The 19,474-nt window shown below is 39.6% G+C and overlaps 1 protein-coding gene across 4 annotated transcripts in view; it reads right to left on the bottom strand.

Moving 5' to 3' along the window:
* The window catches only part of CPQ (carboxypeptidase Q), a 451,562-nt gene that overhangs the window by 72,130 nt on the left and 359,958 nt on the right, over positions 1–19,474 (bottom strand). For 3 of the 4 annotated variants that reach the window (XM_004768524.3, XM_004768527.2, XM_045077961.1), the window contains one exon: positions 1,262–1,463. The exons of the other annotated variant lie outside the window; for it this stretch is intronic. In XM_004768524.3, the coding sequence (XP_004768581.1) occupies positions 1,262–1,463 (202 nt within the window). The remainder of the gene's footprint in view (positions 1–1,261; positions 1,464–19,474) is intronic. 4 annotated transcript variants of the gene reach the window in all.

Raw genomic sequence — 19,474 nt, 5'->3', positions numbered from 1 at the left:
GATAAACAGTACCCTAAATGCAAAGGCTGTTTTAAGATATTTCAAAATATGGTTAAAATATACACATACCATTGAAGAGAATTTAGGTCCTTGTGTTAGAATAAAGGAGAGCCCTTCTATTATTAATTATGAAAGATAATTATAAAACTTAAAACCTAAAATATGCTTTAAAAAACCTACACTATCTCAAGAATGAGCTTTTGAAAAGTCTTATATCCACGCAGTATGCTATTGGTGAAATCTACTTTGTAGGCTGGGGGAAATGAAGTAGGGTGGATCTAGAGAGAGATTTGTTTTGTTTTGGTTTTTTGTTTTGTTTTGTTTTTTAATCTGTGGAATGTTTTATAGCCACAAAAATGGTTCTGGAAACAGTAATGTTAAAACTACTGAAAAGGCAGACTTCCTATTGACATAATACAAATATAGAAAAATCTGTAAATTTTAAAATTTAAAGTTTAAATTTAAAAAATCTGTTAAAGATCCTTTAACAATGCTTTTAATTATGGATATAATGATGGAACAGGTTCTGGTCATAGATGCTTAATATCATCAATAACCCTTTCCCGTGGCCAGTCTAGGACAAATTTGTGAAGTAGTGTAAGTTTGTCTTCTTTAAGATTATTCTACTTTGTAGTCCTGGGACCTCCTGAGGCCTACTCCTATTTTGTAAGTTTACCCCGCCCCAGGATTTGTTTTAAAAATATCAACCTAATAAATCACTGATCAGGGAAAAGTAGTTTAGTCCAATCTCTTCTAAGAGACTTCACTAAGAAAAAAATGATTAGTAGGAAGCACCCAACCCTCAAAGAATAAAGCTCTACTGGTAAAATTTCAGATATCATGGTACTTGGATAGGAAATTATTTGGGTCAGAGAAGATTTCCTAGCACAGAACCAAAACTAGAAGCATATCAGTAGTAATAATAATAAGTAATAATAATAAACAGTACTCCATTTCTCAAATTTTGGTCATGAGATCACCATTCGGATACCTGTTAAAAAAATACCCAAAAACAAAAACAGATTTTTAGGTCCTATCCCAGAATCATTAAAGCAGAATTTCTGGGAGTGAGAAATTTATTATTTAGAAAAATAAGACAAATGGGTAAACAAACACAAATGAATATTATTATTCCAAGTCTGGAAATCATCAGACTATAATTTGTAGACAAAAGTTTAGAGTTTCCACATATTAACTGGCCTATTGGTATTGTTGTGACGAGTTTGAATAGCATTTATCCGACTTCCTTTTTTGGTCTTACCAGGCACTCCAGCTTGGATCCAGAAGTTAATGTCTGTCCCTTCTCCAGTCCTAAAGACCTGTGTGACATTGACAGGCTCCAGCAGCCTCATGACCTCCTTCATGATGGCCCTGGCCTTCTCACTGCCAGTGAATTGCAGCCCAGAGGGTAAGAAGGTTCCCTCATCAGACTCCATCACCAGGCTGTAGTTGGAAATATTTACCTAAACAAGAGAGAAAAGTATTTGGTCCATTATCTGTTTCTTCATCGCCTTCTCCTTGGGAACTATCAAACAACAATAATCAAATGCTTCATCTCCTAGGCGGTTCTTGCCAAAACACATGCCGCTCTGCTTGACCTAGGGTCTGGTCTGCATATTATCTAAGCGTTCTGAGATGCACAATTACTCATTCTGGGATTTGCCAAACTCAAGTTGACTTGGAAGGACTTAAAAAATATAATGAAAGGAAATATAAAGCCTCATATTGGAGTCAATTATTTTCTACTAGCAGTCACAGTCTTTCAACCAATTTTCTCAAATGCCTAGTGTGTACTGGGATATAATTCCTCCTACGTGGTAGGTATCCCCAGATAGTGGTAGTCAAGCCCAGACAAAAGAAAGTGTACCCTGAGGACCTATTTCTCTGTACCTCTTTCCTCTAAATAGTATTTGAACTGATTTTAATCGTGACTTCTGCCAAAGCTTCTAGGCATCAAATGGACAGGTTGTCTTGGGTTTCTGATGTTGTTATTCCATCTGTTGAGTCTCCTGGGAGGAAGGCAGTAGGACGACACATGAAACACTGCTCTTGCTAGTGTACATAGCACTGGAAACCCTGACAACTCTGTCAGACCACTAGTTTGTGAAGACTTCCCAAATAATGTCTGCTAAGAAAGCACGCAGTGATTTCACGTAGCCTATAATATTGCTGCAAGAGCTTAGAATAGTAGATGCTGTCGGCCAGGCTGTACAACTAAACTGCCACAGAGCCCTAGACTCGCAAGTTTAAGGCCTTTACCATTGGCCTAACTATCTGCTTCCCAGAAGCCATTCACTTCTCCAAGACTGATCCATTACCAACCACCAGGCTGAGTTATTCCCACGCTATCAATGAATGGCACTGCTAGTCATTCCTTACTACTCAACTAGTAAAAATCAATAATAATATTTGCACAGAGCTTCCAGAGAGGTTTCATACTTGCAATCTCCATTTATTTGCTTCTCGAACCCATAAAGTAGACAAAGCGGCTTTATGGTTATTGCTGTTTTATAGAAAAGGAACTGAGGATTAGAGAGGTCAAGTGATTTGCTTAAAGTCACACAGCTGGCAAATGGTAGAGCCTGGGTCTGGAATCCTCTGCTTCCCAGGACTCCACCCTGCCATCACCAGCATGAGATGGAGTGATAAGGAAGGCTTATTAAGAATTCAAATGGTTTTTCACTTATGTAACAATATGAGGGTTGCATTTTTTTTTCCTAGAACAGATTCCTTTTTACACTGATTTCCTAACTTGCCATGGAAGTATACAGTTGTTTCAAGGACAAGAACAGTGTTGGATTCTAAAGGAGGATGTTGCCAGCATCTATAGGACTGATGGGGGGTGCCTGAGACACCATCACATTGCTGCGGTCATTGTCAATGACTGAGAAAGTTAACAAAGCAGAAGTCTTCTCATGCTTTCTCTCTCACTTCCAAAGGGTTTCTGTCTTCCTGGTGATTTTCAGAGAAAGACCTGAGGCATTTATAATAAAAAGTGTCATGTCCACTTTCAGCTGTGGCTACCTCACAACAGCAGCATCACTCAAGTTAATAATATGCAAAATATTTGTATTGATGTCTCACATTCAGGATTCGTTTGTGTAACCAGCACACAGGCAGTCAGGAAGTTGACACATCGTTTGGCAGTCCTAACCTTCTCCCTTTATATGCCCTGCTACTTTCCACCCCAAACTTGATCTCGTGTAAAAAGGAGAATAGAAACATCACAATAATCTGCAAATGAAAACAAAATTGGATGATCTTATATTAGTGAGGGTTCCCCTACTGCAGGCAGATCCATCATTCCAACAATATTAGACAAAGCACTGTTGATCTTGCACTATTTAGGTTGAAGTGAGGTTAGGTAGCAGTTTGGCTGTCAGACCCAACATATGGAGCCGTCTGGTGAGGTGGACACAGCCCTGGACCCACTCTGTTCTGTTCTCTGTTGGGTTACCAAGGGGGGTGGTGACTGGTTTTCTCCCTCTGTCCCCAAGTCATGCCATCTTGTCCTCTGGCTTCTCCATCTTGTAGAGTGGGACAAACGCTCTCTTCCAATGAGAATAATGAACCTGGGCACATGGAGCTTTGAGCACCTTCAAAGGAAAGACCTTTGTGGGCCAAAGTGAAAGTGGCTGCATGAGTTGATCTTGTTAGGGCCCTTCACAAAATGTATATTAAGGACCTCTTGGCTGTCTTCAACTGCAAATGAGATGTCCTAGGGACAGGGGGCTCCATAGTTTGTGAATGCTTCTGTACAATGTTCCAGGATGTCGCTAGGAACATAGAGGATAATGTATATAAATAAGCTTTTAAAGCTATGTGTGGCAGCCAGTCTAGGAGAGAGATAAAGAGTATGGGCTTTGGAATTATTCAGACTGGGTTTGATTGTCAGATTAATCAATCATTGGCTGTGTGTCTTCATGTGGTCTATGTAACCTCTTAGTCTCTTCTTCTATGAAATGGGTATGATAATGGCAGCAGCTCATGGAGTTGTAATAAAGAGTTCATTGTAAAGCCTGGTGCAAAATTAGTTTATAATTATAAATTATAATTTATTATAAATTATAAATTATTATAAATTAATAAGGTTGCCCTTACTGGTCTTATGAAGCATCTGGACCTCTCAAATGTCTAAGGCCGGCTTCCACATAAACCATCCAGTTAGCTGCTTACAGTGATGATAGGAGGCATTTCTGCAGTGCTGCCGATGTGCCAGACATTGTGTGAAAGGCTTTCCAGCTTATCCCTTGTAATGCTTACAATCATGCTATGAGACAAGTGCGATATTTCTTCTTTCACAGATGAAGCAGTGGAGGTTTAGTAACATTACATAACATTCCCAAAGTTACCCAGTTAGTAAGTGGAGCAGCCAGAATGCAAATGAAAAGCTCTGCTTCCGACAGCCGGAGCTCTCCATCCCTCCGCTACCCTGCCTGCTGAAGCTGTCTCCCAACTATCAGGCCACAGTCCTCTACTTTTAATTTAAAAATACAGGGACTGTAGTTAAAATTTAAATTTTAACTGGCATTTAAAATTATTTTCCATGATCATGATACAAGGTCTACTTGGGCAGAATTTATCATCCCTGCTAATTAAGTAATCTGATTAGTCAAAGGAAGGAGTAAACAAAACAAAAGCAAAAACCAAACAACTCTTGCCTCACGACTTCCTTCCAACTAGGAATAAAAAACCCTAAATAATAAAACATCCTTTCAAGCTGAATTAGACAGGATGTGCCGATGTCCGTAAACCAGAATTCTGGCATAGGTAGAGACATGTTTAATTTCTATTCATGTAGAATTTTACTAGCTGTTGCTAACGTGATGGCAGCATTCTATTGTCTTCTATTTATATATAAATATCTCCATATGTTTTCAATAAAGGACTAAGAAAACACACCACCCACTGTCGGTGACACTCATTTAAGGAGTCCTTGTCTAATTGTTAGCACATGGTGAAGGACTTGGGAAAACAAATGCCTGTGCACAGGGAAACTGGAATGAGGAAGCCAGGTCAGTAGGCTGTTAGAACTGCTGCCTCTCAGGGATGTGTCCTTACAAACATCCATGTTCCTTGCTATGCTGGGAGTTGCTAGGGACGCACTCAGTGTAGATTTGAAAAGCTGATTATAGGCAGTGATGCTCAGCCATCTTTAGCACGCGTAACACGGCATTTGTCCTCCTGTTTTCGCAGTGTAGGAAGAAACCTGCTTCTAGGGACTGAATACTTCATTCCTGAGATAACCAGCACCAGATAAGAGAAGCCAGCGCATACAGATGAGGAGGCTGAGAAGCTCAAAGATAAGTCAGACAGTCTCTGTAAGCCCCACTTTGCTCACGTAATAAAGAGAAAAATCTCTTTATTAGGCGCCATGGAAACTGTCATTCATTGCTGTGTAATGTATATAATGTAATGAAGAGAAATGCTCCCAGGGAACCGGGGTCAGCATCATTGCATTAGGTAATATCTGCTCAGGGTTGAGGACTCAACTTTGCCTTGTGCTACAATCACATCCTATTACACTTCTTTTCTTTTTTCTGTTCTGAGAGGGTCAGGTTACTCTGCAAAAGAACAACTTGGTAACTATTAGTATTCTTTGGGTGCAATGCAAGATTAAAAAGAAGAAAAATGTTTAAAATACAAATTGCATGCTTTAAAACACTAACTCCTTAATATAAACACAAAGATGATGTTTGTGTTCTTGGATTTTGTAAAATTCCAGGTGATTCTTCAGAAATATAGACTCAAATTCAACAACATCTACTCTCTCCTCAGATTTGGTTTCTTCTTTGTTGAAAGCTTTTAATTTCTCATAACCTTGGTGACATGTCTTCGGTTTTTACCTCAAGTGACACTGCAATCTCAAAAGCAGATGGAGGAAAAAAAGGACACTCCTAACTATTCAAATTCATAATGTAGCCTCCTCAGTTCAATCCTCAAAGAAGTAAACTCCATCCCGACAGAGGCCAGTACCACATTCCTGCCCCATAAAGTTAATATTTTACAGATGACGGTGGTAACACTGTTGGGTCACGTGGAGGGAGGGTTCAAAACAAGTTCTCAGAAGCACACCATCTTATGATACTACGTGCTGAGTTGTTGCAATCACCTTTCCCAGGGGTGTCAATGTCCTTGGAGTTCCCAGTTCATGGGGTCGAGGTGGGGAGGGGGTTTCTTCATAGAACTTCCGCCCCCAACAGCTGTCAGGATTAGATAACAGGTAAAGCAATCTCTCCCTGCTGTGCAGAGCCAAGAATAGGTTTGACTTTCTGCTCAGATCTACCCTGAAGTTCAACCTTTTATTTCTGATGGTCTCCGGTATTCAGTTTTGAACATTCTTGAGTACCCGAGGGAGAACCAGAAAAGGGATGATGACAAGGTGGAAGGCTGTAAGTTATTTTTATTTGACAGCAACACTGGCTGCAGCCTGGGGGAATGGCCAGTCTTGGGTAAGTTACATCACCTCTAAAGTGGCAGACACCTATTGTGGTTTAGCCACTGTTCTGCCTGGAGACGGGAACAGAATAAATGGCTTCTGAAGATCCCTCTCACACCCTATCATTCTCTGGGTATGCACAGAAGGATTCTGTTGTGAGCTGAATCTCTGTTTTCAGGCAATCCAATTTTTACAACATCATCTGAAGCGCTCTAGTTCTCAATAAGTCTCCTCTTGAGCTGGTTAAAGTCCACAGATAGCCTTTAAACCTACTGAAGACACATGATCCCTCCATAAATGTCACTATGGTAACAACAGTGAGTGGGAAGGCTGAAAATATGGCATAAACATAGGCTAAAAGAAATATGAATTTTATTTATATTACAGAGGAAATATGACTACTATATTCACATTTCCTTTAGGAATAAAAGGAATGCATTATCGAGAGTATTCAGTAGATAGACTTAAAAAAGGCATGGCAAGTTAATGTCAATCTCAGTTTTTAATTTTATTCTTGCATGTTGGAGCAACATAGTCAACACTCAGAATCAGTGGGACTCGAGATCTCCACAAAGAAATTTTGATTCATTTACCTTTTTTTAATTTTCAAAAGATTTTATCTATTCATTTGTCAGAGAGACACAGTGAGAGAGCACACACAAGCAAGGGGAGTGGTAGGCAGAGGGGGAAGCAGGCTGCCCACTGAGCAAGAAGCCCGATGTGAGGCTCAATCCAGGGACCCTGGGATCATGACCTGAGCTGAAGCAAACCACTTACCCAACTGAGCCTCCCAGACATCCCAATTCTTTTAATATAATATAATACATTGGTCAAGTGTTTCAAGCTAGCTGTTTTATACACATTTCAATATGGAGTCATAGAAGAGGAATGTCCAGCACGGACAGCTCTGCAGAAGCAGCCTCTTCTGCCTTTTTCATTCTCTGTCCTTCTCAACCCTTCCTTCTTATGGCATCGCCCTGTCTATTTCTCCTCTTGTACCCACCACACTCCCATTCTTCCTCAGGTTCAAAAGGAAGTCCTTAATTGCCTAAATTAGGAAGCCTTCCTTCAGTTGACCTTTCTTCTTCAACACTGTTACATGCTAAATAAACATAAAGACCTGTTTCTAGGTTTTGATGGTGGTGTTTACTAACCAAGACAGTGCTTTCCAGTGGACTTCTAACCCCCTTCTTCTGGCTGGGAAGACTAGAGCAGCTTCTTTAAGACTTTCTCTAGGAATAACAGCCGAGTTCATCTTCTTATAAGCGGCCAAGTTATTTGTTTAAAAAATACAGTATTTATTTTCTTGTCCTGCAAAAATAGACTATATTCTAGAACACAAATATTCATTCAATCCTAGGGCGTATCATATTAAAACACAATCAATTGCTTCAGTTTCTCTACAGCCTGTAGACAGGCACTTACAGTATTTTTGGATTATGACAATATTCTTATATACTTTATTTGATCAAGCAGTCTTTGCTAATAGTAAAGGTGCTAAATACAGTTTTAGAAGTAATTTTATTTTCATAAGTTTGCCTTTTTTTCTTTCTCAAAAGCATAATAGTGGGTCTCAAACCTCACAAAAAAAAACAATAATAGGCAAAACTGAGCTTCACAGCAGTTGGTCTATTCAAGTGACTTCATGCCTCTCCCCTTGCCTTCCATTCCTAGCACACCACACCCCTATCTAATGTGCTGGGCTAGTGCACTTTATTAAAATTTTTTTAGATTTATTTATTTATTTTAGAGAGAGACAGAGAGAGAAAGAGTGAGAGATCACAAGGGGAGGGGCAGAGAGAAAGGGAAGGCAAGAATCTCAGATTCCCCGCTGAGTGTGGAGCCCGCGGATGTGGGGTTGGATCCCAGGACCCTGAGATCATGACCTGAGGGGAAATCAAGAGTCTGAGACTGAGCCACCCAGGCACCCCCAATTTGTTTTTAATACCTACCCTCTCCAGAAAGGATTAAATATTTCCTAAAAGAAAAGATCCTAATACCGTATTTTAAAAGCATTCAAACTCTCTAGAACCAAGAGAGTGACATGAAGGCAAATATCACATCAGTGTGGATCTCTGCCATATCGCCGGCTGAAGTAAGAAAGCTCAGCACATAGTGGGTGCTCAGACATGTTTCAGGAAAAAGAAAGTCACAACTGGGAACTCTGACATGATACCCTATCAGCCATTTGAGGATATAATTTTTAGCTCTAGTTCGTGCTGGCAGGGTAACGGGGAAGACTGATGTATTGCAGAGCTCTCATTATCTAGGAGAAGAAAGCAGCTCCTTAAAAAAAGCAACAATTTCTCCAGCATACAATTCTAAGAGGAATTATTATGTGGCTCTTTATATGAGGAACACTGAACAAACTAATAGAGTCTCCAATAACAGTTTTACAAAAGAGGCAGAAACACTTTTCCTAACATGATTTCCTACATATTGATCCTCAATTAAAGCAAAAAGCAAAATATGTAGCCATATTTCAGTAAAGGTGTTTCTTCAGGAGCAAACTGTATTTATTCAATAGTTATTGAGACAGTAACAGGGCATAGGGTGATCATACACCCCTGTTTGTCCTGGGCAGTCCAAGTTTATATCTTTTGTCTTGGTATGATTACTAAGAGTGCCCCCTTTCTCTTGCAAATGTTTCCTAGGATTTAATAAGAGACCGTACTGCCAACCTACCTATGAAGGAGTTTGTATATAAAGATGACAAAGGGGCGCCAGGGTGGTTCAGTTGGTTAAGCCACTGCCTTCTGCTCAGGTCATGAATCCAGTTTCCTGGGATCGAGTCCCACATCAGGCTCTCTGCTCAGCAGGGAGCCTGCTTCCCCCTTCTTTCTCTGCCTGCCTTTCTGCCTACTTGTGATCTCTCTCTCTCTCTGTCAAATAAATAAATAAAATCTTTCAAAAAATAAAATAAAATAAGAGATGACAAAGGTAGGCTTGCTTCCTTATGAGAGGGCAGAGTTTCCCAGCAGAGGCGATCACTGGCAGTTATATTAAATGTGTTGAGCTTTATGAAAGAGACATGTACAAAGAAAGGATGGTAGCTACAGGAAAAAACCGGGGAGAGGCTGGTGGAGGAAGTGATGTTTGGCCTCAATAAAACCCTTCAAATCAAAGTTCTCCCACTAGAACAGGGATCTTGTTAGTTTGTTAGTGCACCTCCTGCACCAAGCCAAGAGGCATCTAGTAATACTTGTCAAATTAATAAACAAGTGAGTGATACTGTTCAAAGTATCCAAATAGTGTCCTGATATGTAGCTTTCTAAGACAGAAGCAGAGCTTAGGCAATCTCAGAAATAATAAATATAGGGATGTCTCGGTGGCTCAGATGGTTAATCATCTGCCTTTGGCTTAGGTCATGATCTCCAGGTCCCGGGATCCAGCGCCATGTTGGCCTCCGGGCTCAGCAGGGAATCTGCTTCTCCCTCTCCCTCTGCCCCTCCCCACTGCTCCTGCTCTCTCTCTCTCTGTATTTCTCTGCCTCAAATGAATAAATAAAACATTCTTTAAGAAAAGAATAAATATAAACATGTTCTACACAGTATCCCACTCTCAAATATCAATTGTCCTTCCTAGAATTTTTGTAGGAGTTAGCAAAATACTTAAGGTTGAGATTACTAGTTAGCATTAAATTGCAAATATTTGATGGAGATGAATTTGACACTTGCTTATGCATAAATGCTTTCTTCCCTTGGCTTTTGGGACCTCAAATGCTTGGTTCTCCTCATGCCTCACTGGATACTCCTCATTTTCTTTGGCTGGTTTTCTCATTTTCCTGATCTCTAGACATTGGGTTTGTCAAAAAAACAGTTTGAAGGCTTCTTCATTTCTCTGCATATACTCACTCTGCTGGTGTTCTCATCAGTCTTATGGTTTTAAATAAATCTGTATAGTGATGAATTCCAGTTCATATTTCCATGCCTCTCTCCTGAACTCCAGACTCATATCCAACAGCTGCTTAGCATCTCCACTTAAATGTCTAATCATGTATTAGTTTCCTATTGCTGCTGTAACAAATTACCACAAATTCAGGGGCTTAATACAACACATTTATTCTCTTACAGTTCTGGAGGTCATAAATCTGAAATGAGTCCTACAGGGTTAAAATCAAGGTGTTGGCAGAACTGGTTCCTTCTGGAGGCTCTAAGGGAGAATGTGTTCCCTTGCCTTTTCCAGCTTCTAGAAGCTTCCCTCATTCTTTGGCTCATGGCTCCTCATCAAATTGCCTTTTCACTCCCTGCTTCTATGATCACATTATCCTCTTTTGCCTTTGATCTTCTTGCCTGCCTTTTATGAGGAGGGTCCAACTCAGTAAACAGCATCCATCCTTCTAGTTGTTGAGTCTAAAAATTTTGACAACCCCAAATTCTTGACCCCTCTCTTGATTTTACATCCCAAATGCAATCTGTCAGCAAATCCTGTTGGCTCTATTTTCAAAAATAGACATAGTATCTAATTTTATTCATTCTTTGCTAGGACTATTGCAGTAGCCTCCTGTCTATCTGGTTTAACCCTTGCCATCCTTCAGTGTATTCTTTTTTTTTTTTTAAGATTTTGTTTATTATTTATTTAACAGAGATCACAAGTAGGCAGAGAGGCAAGCAGGGAGAGAGGGGGAAGCAGGCTCCCCGCCGAGCAGAGAGCCTGAGCAGGGCTCGATCCCAGGACCCTGGGATCATGATCTGAGCTGAAAGCAGAGGCTTTAACCCACTGAGCCACCCAGGTGCCCCCCTTCAGTGTATTCTTTACACAGAAGCCACAGATGGATCTAGAGGGTATTATGCTAAGTGAAATAAGTCAGTCAGAGAAAGACAAATACATAGGATTTCACTCATATGTGGAATCTAAGAAATAAAACAAATGAATAAACAAACAAAAAAACAGAAAAAACAGGCTCTTAATGACAGAGAACAAGCTGGGTCACTGCCTGAGGAGAGGTGGCCGGGGGGGGGGGGGATGGTTGAAATAGGTGATGGGGATTAAGAGTACACTTACTGTGATGAGTACTGTGTAAAGTATAGAACTGTTGAATCGTTACATTGTACACCTGAAATTAACATGGATGTTAAAATTTACATTTTAAAAAATGTAAATCTGATGACGTTACTCCTCAAGCATTCCATGTGGCTTCCGTTTCACTGAGGCTACAAGGCAAAATCCTTGTATTTGCCAGTGAGGCCCGAGATGGAGAGAGAGCCTGACCTTGCATACCTCCTCTGACAGTACCTCCTCCCAACTCTCACTCCGCTTTCAATGCTCCAGCCACCCTCTGTGCCTCAGTGATGCTGGGCTCCTGCAGCTGCTTGCATTTGCTACTTCTTGGACTGCCACCTGCGCACCCCATCCTCTCACTCCTCTCAGGGCTCTTCTGCAATGTCCTCTTCTTAGGAAGTCTTCCTGACCACCTTAGATAAAAAGGAGACCTCCCCCACATCCCTGACAACATGTCCTCACCCCTTGTTCTGCCTTATTTTTCTCTTTAATATCAACGGTAAGTATTTATCTTCATTGTCTGCCCCGTTCTGGAATAACATCTGGTTCCTGATGGCAAGGATTTTTCTTTGGCATTTACCACTTGTGGTAGACTATATAATGGCTATAAATCCTTCCCTTTCCTATACTTATGCTCCATTTCAGTGTGAATTTGACACTCCTTTCATCAAGAAGCAATCTCTTTCCTCACCTTCTGAATCTGAACTAAGCCTAAGCTTTTCTTTGGCCAACAGACTCTGGCAAACGCGACTCTGTGACTTCAGAGCACGGGCTACCTTGACCTTATAGTTGCTACCTTCTTCTTTTGCTGCCCTGGGACTGATTTGTAAAGAAGGATAGGCAAGTCTCCTTGGGGCTGAGGTAGCTTATGGAGAAAGCAGCCTAGCTGAGAGCCAGTCCCAACTGTCATACATGTAAGTACAGCCATCCAGCCCAGTCAAGCTGCTCTCTGAGGATGACTACAGCCTCAGTGACCAGATAAAATACAGAATACTGGTTCAATCTCAAGTTCAGATAAACAATACATACTTTTTTAGTACAAGCATGTAGGTTCCCTAATGACAGGGTGCCTGAAACAGCACCAAGAATGCATAACAGGTGCTCAACAAATATTTGTTGAATGAACAAATATTCTATGTTACTGCTTCAAAGAAGGCTCATGTATTTATATATAATCTGGGTAAGTTGGAAAGGTGGACTTTTATTATTTAAAAATTTAAGGAAACTGAGGGTTGCCGGAGGGGAGGGGGTTGGAAGAGGGTGGTGGGGTTATGGACATTGGGGATGGTATGTGCTATGGTGAGTGCTGTGAAGTGTGTAGACCTGGCGATTCACAGACCTGTACCCCTGGGGCTAAAAGTACATTATATGTTTATTAAAAAATTAAAAAATTAAAAAAATTAAGGAGTCTGATTTGTAATACTGCTCCCATATTAAATCCCAGCACTGCTAAAGTGGGTTAAGGGTTGTAACTATAAGCCAAGCCAAAGCCATTCTCAAAAAGCACCTTGGTATTTGCTGAAATGCCCAGGTACTTACTCAGTTGAATTCCCACAATTCTTTACCAGAAGAACGGAAGAAATAATCTTGGCCAGGAGGAATCTGGGGAAAAGAGCTACTAGTTATTTGGTTTTATGATTGAAGAAGTCTCAAGAATACTGAACTGAGCCCAAAGAAGGTTGAACAAGTTAGTAAAAAAAAAATCCCTATCCAACAATATCAATTGATTTGTTGAATGGAATGGTGATATAGCCAATGGCTTACAGGATCTGGTGGCTACAGTGGCCAGCATGGAAGGAGAGGAGAGACAAAGACATCAGCAGTAGGAAGAGAACAGCTCAGAGATAGTGACTCTCAATGAGGCTCATGAGGGAGGAGGCCTGTGGAGAATGCTGATCCTGGGGACCAGAGGATCTCCAAGATGAAGAGAGAGGGCCTCTGAGGACACTATAATCCCGGAGCATTTATGTGGAGAAAATTCTATGACCATGCCCATCTTTAGACCTCTCTCTTGAACTTCAGACTCTTACCAAGTTGTGTATTAACCTCTCAAACTTAACATTTCCCAAACTGAACTCCTGATCTCTACCTTGCCCCCCCTTTACCCAACTCCTCCCATTTAAGTAGTTCAGGCATCAGACTGGGGGGAGGGGTCTCACTTGGCTCCTCTTTCTCTCACACTCTAAATACAATCCACTGCCGGATCCTGTTGGCTCTTTCCTTAAAATACATCTGGTGTAATCCACTGTTATCTCTCACTTAGAGAAAAATCACTCTTGAGGCCTGATATGATCTGGACTCCTTTATACTGATATAGATGACCTCGTGTCCTTCTACTTTTCCTCCTCTGCACCTCTTCAAGCACACAGGCTGTTTGCTGTTCCTTGAATGCCACACACATGCCCCCAACACACTTTTGCAACAACCACTTGCCTACCTAGAATGTTCTCTTTCAGATACCTGCAGAGCTCACTTCTTCATTGTCTTCAGATCTTTACTCAGACAGAACCACTTTGATGGAGTCATCCTGCCCTCCTGCAAGTCAAACCACTCCCTCCACACACTCCTTATCTCTGTTCCTTATCTTATTTTTCTCCTTAGCTGTCCCCTTCACCTAACACACCCCTCTACTTCTTTATCCAGTTTGTTATCAGTCTTAATACATGGATTGGAAGCAAGACAAGGACAGAGTTTAAAGCAGTGCATGAAGCTTAGGCAGCTCTCAGTCAACATGTGTTAAGCAAATAAGTAAATATCTGTATTTATGTGTTTAAACACATACGTGTGTGTATGTATGTATCTGTACACACCGCAAGCACATAACTAGAAGCTACTCAGGATGACCGTAGTGCTGGTGGAGATGAGGATGAGGCAGCCAGTGTTGGTGATAAGGCGACAGCAGTTTTTCAGATTCTGGTTTGTTTTTTTTAATCATCGCAAGAAAGCAGCACAAGTTCAACAACTAAAGTTGTAGGTTGAATCTTTAGTGAATATTTTATAAGGCTCTTAAAAATATACAAATGCTTTATAACATTCATTATAAATGCTAAAAAATACTTCTAGGAAGACTACATAGAATGACAGCAACAGAAAAGGGCATTAACTAAATACAAGTGAAACTTCTCAGTTTCCTTCAGTTATGGAATGATGAGATCGTCTTACTTTGGAAGCCGTGCAGCAGAAGCTGCCCTCCTTAGCAGACCTTATGTCATCATTATTTTACCGGCAAAGAGGAGACCCCTCAACATTTGAGACTTGCTAAAATAAAATGGCCATCATTCATAGAAGAAAAAGATGTGCAATATAACAACTGAATTGCCGAGTGGGTGTTTAAATAGCATTTTTCCAAATATTAAGTAATTTTTAAAAGAAACCTTAAGGTTTGGTATGCTTTAGTACAACATAAGGATAATAGCACACAGTGTAATCAGTAAGACTCAATTATAGAAACTAATAAATGCATCCTGGGACTACTTAGAGCTTTAACAATTGCTTTGCATACTTTGTAAGTTTTAAAGTATTCAGACAAAATGAAGGAAAAATAATAAACAGATGATGCAATTTAGCTTTGAGAAGAGTTACGATAATTTAATAGGTATAGTTTAGATAAAAGGAAGCTAAGGAATTAGAGCGATCACAGAAAAATATCCAAGTAGGTACCTGTTTTGAGCTAAGGGAGGTATAGAAAAACAATTTTCCTCATCTGAGAATAGTAATAAGCAGCCCCAGTAATCACCTAAAGGTAGAAGAGGAAAATAGCTATGGTAGAAAATAGCACCAAATGCGTTGGAAATAATTATTCTGGGAAGCTACCCGAGGACCACTGAGGAGAAACTGAACATGAGAAATGCTCAAGGAAAGTTGAATGAAAGCTGTCAGGTACACAGCCTTCTCCTCAAACTCCTCTTTGGATATCTGCAATCTTTGTCAGGTGTCACTGGTGTTTGAAGGAGATACAGGTGATATGTGTAGCAATCCTCCGGGAGTTTGGTCTCAAAGTGGGATGGATACTACAATTCCCACTTCAACGGTGATTGCCACTGGGGAGTTAGAGGAGGTGATGTACAGACACTAAAATGTTATTTGACACATTTCTTGGTCATTAGGTGAAAGATCTTCCGCAAGTTATGTAATTACTCTGGGCTTCAGAGTACTCATTTGTAAAGTGGGGATAATAATAGTTATTTTGCAGGTTTGTTCTAAAGTAAGAGCTCTTAATCTGGTATTCTTTGGGGGTTCACAAATTTTGAGGTGGTTTGTGACTTAAATTGGGAAAAAATGCATCTTTGTTTTCATTAACTTCCAAATGAAATTTAGAATTTTCTGCAATTATGAATGTAACAAACCAAAGTAGTTAGCAGAAACTGTCACCTTGTCACCAATAGAAATCACAGATATTTTCATATCATGTTAGACTTATTGTGAAAATCTCAAAATAATCTTTATGTTCACCACTACTTTGAAGTTATAATAATAATTAGATAATACTGTAAATCTTATTTTACATTTTTAAAAAACATGATTATATCATATTTACTTTTTAAAAACTATTTTAATAAAATTCATATCCTTGTAACACTATGCATCAAAAAATATCTGAGAAGATGTCCATAGTGGCAGACTGCCAAAGTGCTCCCTGGAATGAACAATTGTCACAAATCTCTGTTGGATAAGTGGTAGCTTTATTATTAAGGTAATGACGATAATGATGACGATTCCTATTGTTGTTGTTGTTAGTATTTTATTATTAAGCTCATGAGACTTTGTTTGCCCTGGACATCTGGATTGGAGCCCTGGTTCTGTCACATAGCTATATGTTCCTCACAGGCATTTAATCTCAGTGAGTTTCATATCCTCTTCAACAAAGGAAAGACGTATCTAATAGGGCTTTTCTGAAGATTATATCAGTTTACCACACATATTCTAGGGCATACTATATATCAAACTATTCAATTCTCTTGAGACCTTCCATTGTTATTGTCACCAACAAGAGTGAACAATAAGTGGAATAGCCATATAAATTATCACCCAAGTCAGGATGCCTTTGAGGTGAAAGATCAATAATTATGGGAGGGCAATGGGTGGAAATTAGACTATGTCAAGTAAATCAGAAACCAGTATACTATTTAAATACTTCTTCTCTGATGTTTTTGTGTCACCTATTTTGCTACTATAAAATTCAACAGATAAACACCAATTTCCTTGCTTGTAAGAATTACATTGGGACGCCTGGGTGGCTCAGTTGGTTAAGCAGCTGCCTTCAGCTCAGGTCATGATCCCAGCGTCCTGGGATCGAGTCCCACATCAGGCTCCTTGCTCTGCAGGGAGCCTGCTTCTCCCTCTGACTCTGCCTTCCACTCTGTCTGCCTGTGCTCGCTCTCGCTCGCTCTCTCTGACAAATAAATAAAATCTAAAAAAAAAAAAAAAAAAGAATTACATTTTTCTGCTATTTTAACATTTTGGAAATTAGAAGGCATCTTGCTATTGATACATTCCATAAGATACTTCCCAAATACCAGGCAAAGAAACTAATTGTGCCAAAAATTTGTTGTCATTGCTTGTCCATGCGGAAGCTTCATCACACAGAAAGGGCGTCTGGTACTTCATTTTACACCTTGCTAAGTTATTTGCCTTAGTATCAACACAGATCACTAAATTTTAAATTTGGGTCCCTGATTATTGATTAAAGTTCTTCATAAAGTTTTGGTATATGCCAAAGGTTGATTTTCACACAAGGCAAAACAAAGGCAGCAGAAATTACCAAATCTTCAGATTAGATCCTAGAATCTAAGGGTTAGCAAAGACTGGTATAACCAAACATGCATTTGGAGGCCTCCAAGTAGGTATTGAACAATTTATTAAAGCTATTAGTACCAAAAAAATACTTGAAATGATGCAAGAATTCAGCAAAGTTGCAGGATATAAAATCAATGCACAGAAGTCTGTTGCATTTCTGTACACCAACAATGAAACAGCAGAAAGAGAAATCAAGGAATCGATCCCATTTACAATTGCACCGAAACACATAAGATAGCTAGGAATAAACCTAACCAAAAAGGTAAAGGATCTGTACTCTGAAAACTATAGGACACTTATGAAAGATATTGAGGAAGACACAAAGAAACAAAAACAAATACAGACATGTATATCAATGGAACAGCACAGAGAACCCAAAAATGGACCCTCAACTCTATAGTCAACTCATCTTCGACAAAGCAGGAAAGAATATCCAATGGAAAAAAGTCTCTTCAACAAAAGGTGCTGGAAAAGTTGGACAGCCACGTGCAAAAGAATGAAACTGGACCATTTTCTTACACTCTACTCAAAGACAAATTCAAAATGGCATGAAAGACCTAAATGTGAGACAGGAATCCATCAAAATCCTAGAGAAAACAAGCAGGAATCTCTTTGACCTTGGCTGCAACAACTTCTTGCTAGACATGTCTCCAAAGGCAAGGGAAACAAAAGCAAAAATGAACTGTTGGGACTTCATCAAGATTAAAAGCTTTTGCACAGCAAAGTAAACAGTCAACAGAATGCAAAGGCAACTTACAGAATGGGAGAAGATATCTGCAAGTGACATATTAGATAAAAGACTAGTATTCAAAATCTATAAAGAATTTATCGAACTCAATACCCAGAACTCAAAAAATCTAGTTAGGAAATGGACATCTGAAGATATAGAGAGACATTTCTCCAAAGACATACAAACGGCCAACAGATATATGAAAAAAAATGCTCAACAACACTCATCATCAGGGAAACAGAAATCAAACCTACAATGAGATATCACCCCACACCAGTCAGAATGGCTAAAATTAACAACTCAGGAAACAACAGGTGTTGGCGAGGATGTGGAGAAAGGGGAACCCTCTTACACTGGTGGTAGGAATGCAAATTGGTGCAGCCACTCTGGAAAACAGCATGGAGTTTCCTCAGAAAGTTAAAAATAGAACTACCCTATAACCCAGTAATTGCATTATAGTTATTTATTCAAAGATTACAAACATAGTGATTCGAAGGGGCACCTGCCCTCCAATATTTATAGCAGCAATGTCCACAAGAGCCAAACTATGGAAGGAACCCAGATGTCCATTGACAGATGAACGAATAAAGAAGATGTGGTATAACATATATACACTGGAATACTACTCAGCCATCAAAAGAGTGAACTCTTGCCATTTGCAGCAACATGGATGGAATTAGAGGGTATTATGCTGAGCAAAATCAGTCAGTCAAAGAAAGACAAACACCTTATGATTTCACTCACATGCAGAATTTAAGAAACAAAACAGATGAGCATAGAGGAAGGGAAGGAAAAATAAAATAAGATAAAAACAGGGAGGGAGGCAAATCATAAGAGACTCTTAACTACCGGGAGCTAACTGAAGGTTGTTGGAAGTGAAGTGGGTAGGGGGAAAGGGTAAGGAGGTGATGGACATTAAGGAGAGCACATGATGTAATGAGCGCTGGGTGTTATATGTAACTGATGACTCACTAAACTCTAACCCTGAAACTAATAATACACTATATGTTAACTAACTGGAACTTAAATTTTAAAAAATAAAAAAAGAAGGCTTTCTTAGACTTTCAGGAGAAGTTGTATGGCTTTTAAAAATATTAAATTAAAAATAAAATGGAAAAAAAGTAGCCAGACTGGAAATACAGAGAAAAGCCTGTATTTGATATGCCTCATAATCAGATGGTCAACCCTAAAGGTGCACCTTGAGCCCCTTGTCAGCACAAGGAGCAAAAGTTACACAAAGGGGCTTCTCACCCCAACTCTGACACCTCATGGATGATGACCGAAAGGTATTTAATAATCCAGTAAGATCTTTAGATTTGGACAGACATTGATTGTAATTACAAAAGTGTGAGTTATTGTATGCTACTATCATTTTAAGAAAACTGTACATTTAATATAGTTTTATTTTTCCTTTAAAGCTTTATAAATCCTAATTGCATTCCTTACAATTGATAATGCTTAGATCAAAGAAGTAGAGACTGAATCTCTTGCAACCAGTCTCACAGAGT

The sequence above is a fragment of the Mustela putorius genome, unplaced genomic scaffold (assembly GCF_011764305.1).
Source record: "Mustela putorius furo isolate JIRA1106 unplaced genomic scaffold, ASM1176430v1.1 tig00000228_pilon_pilon_pilon, whole genome shotgun sequence".
Taxonomy (NCBI): domain Eukaryota; kingdom Metazoa; phylum Chordata; class Mammalia; order Carnivora; family Mustelidae; genus Mustela; species Mustela putorius.
Note: the sequence above shows the minus strand (reverse complement) of the source record. Positions and strands in the feature narration are given on the sequence as shown.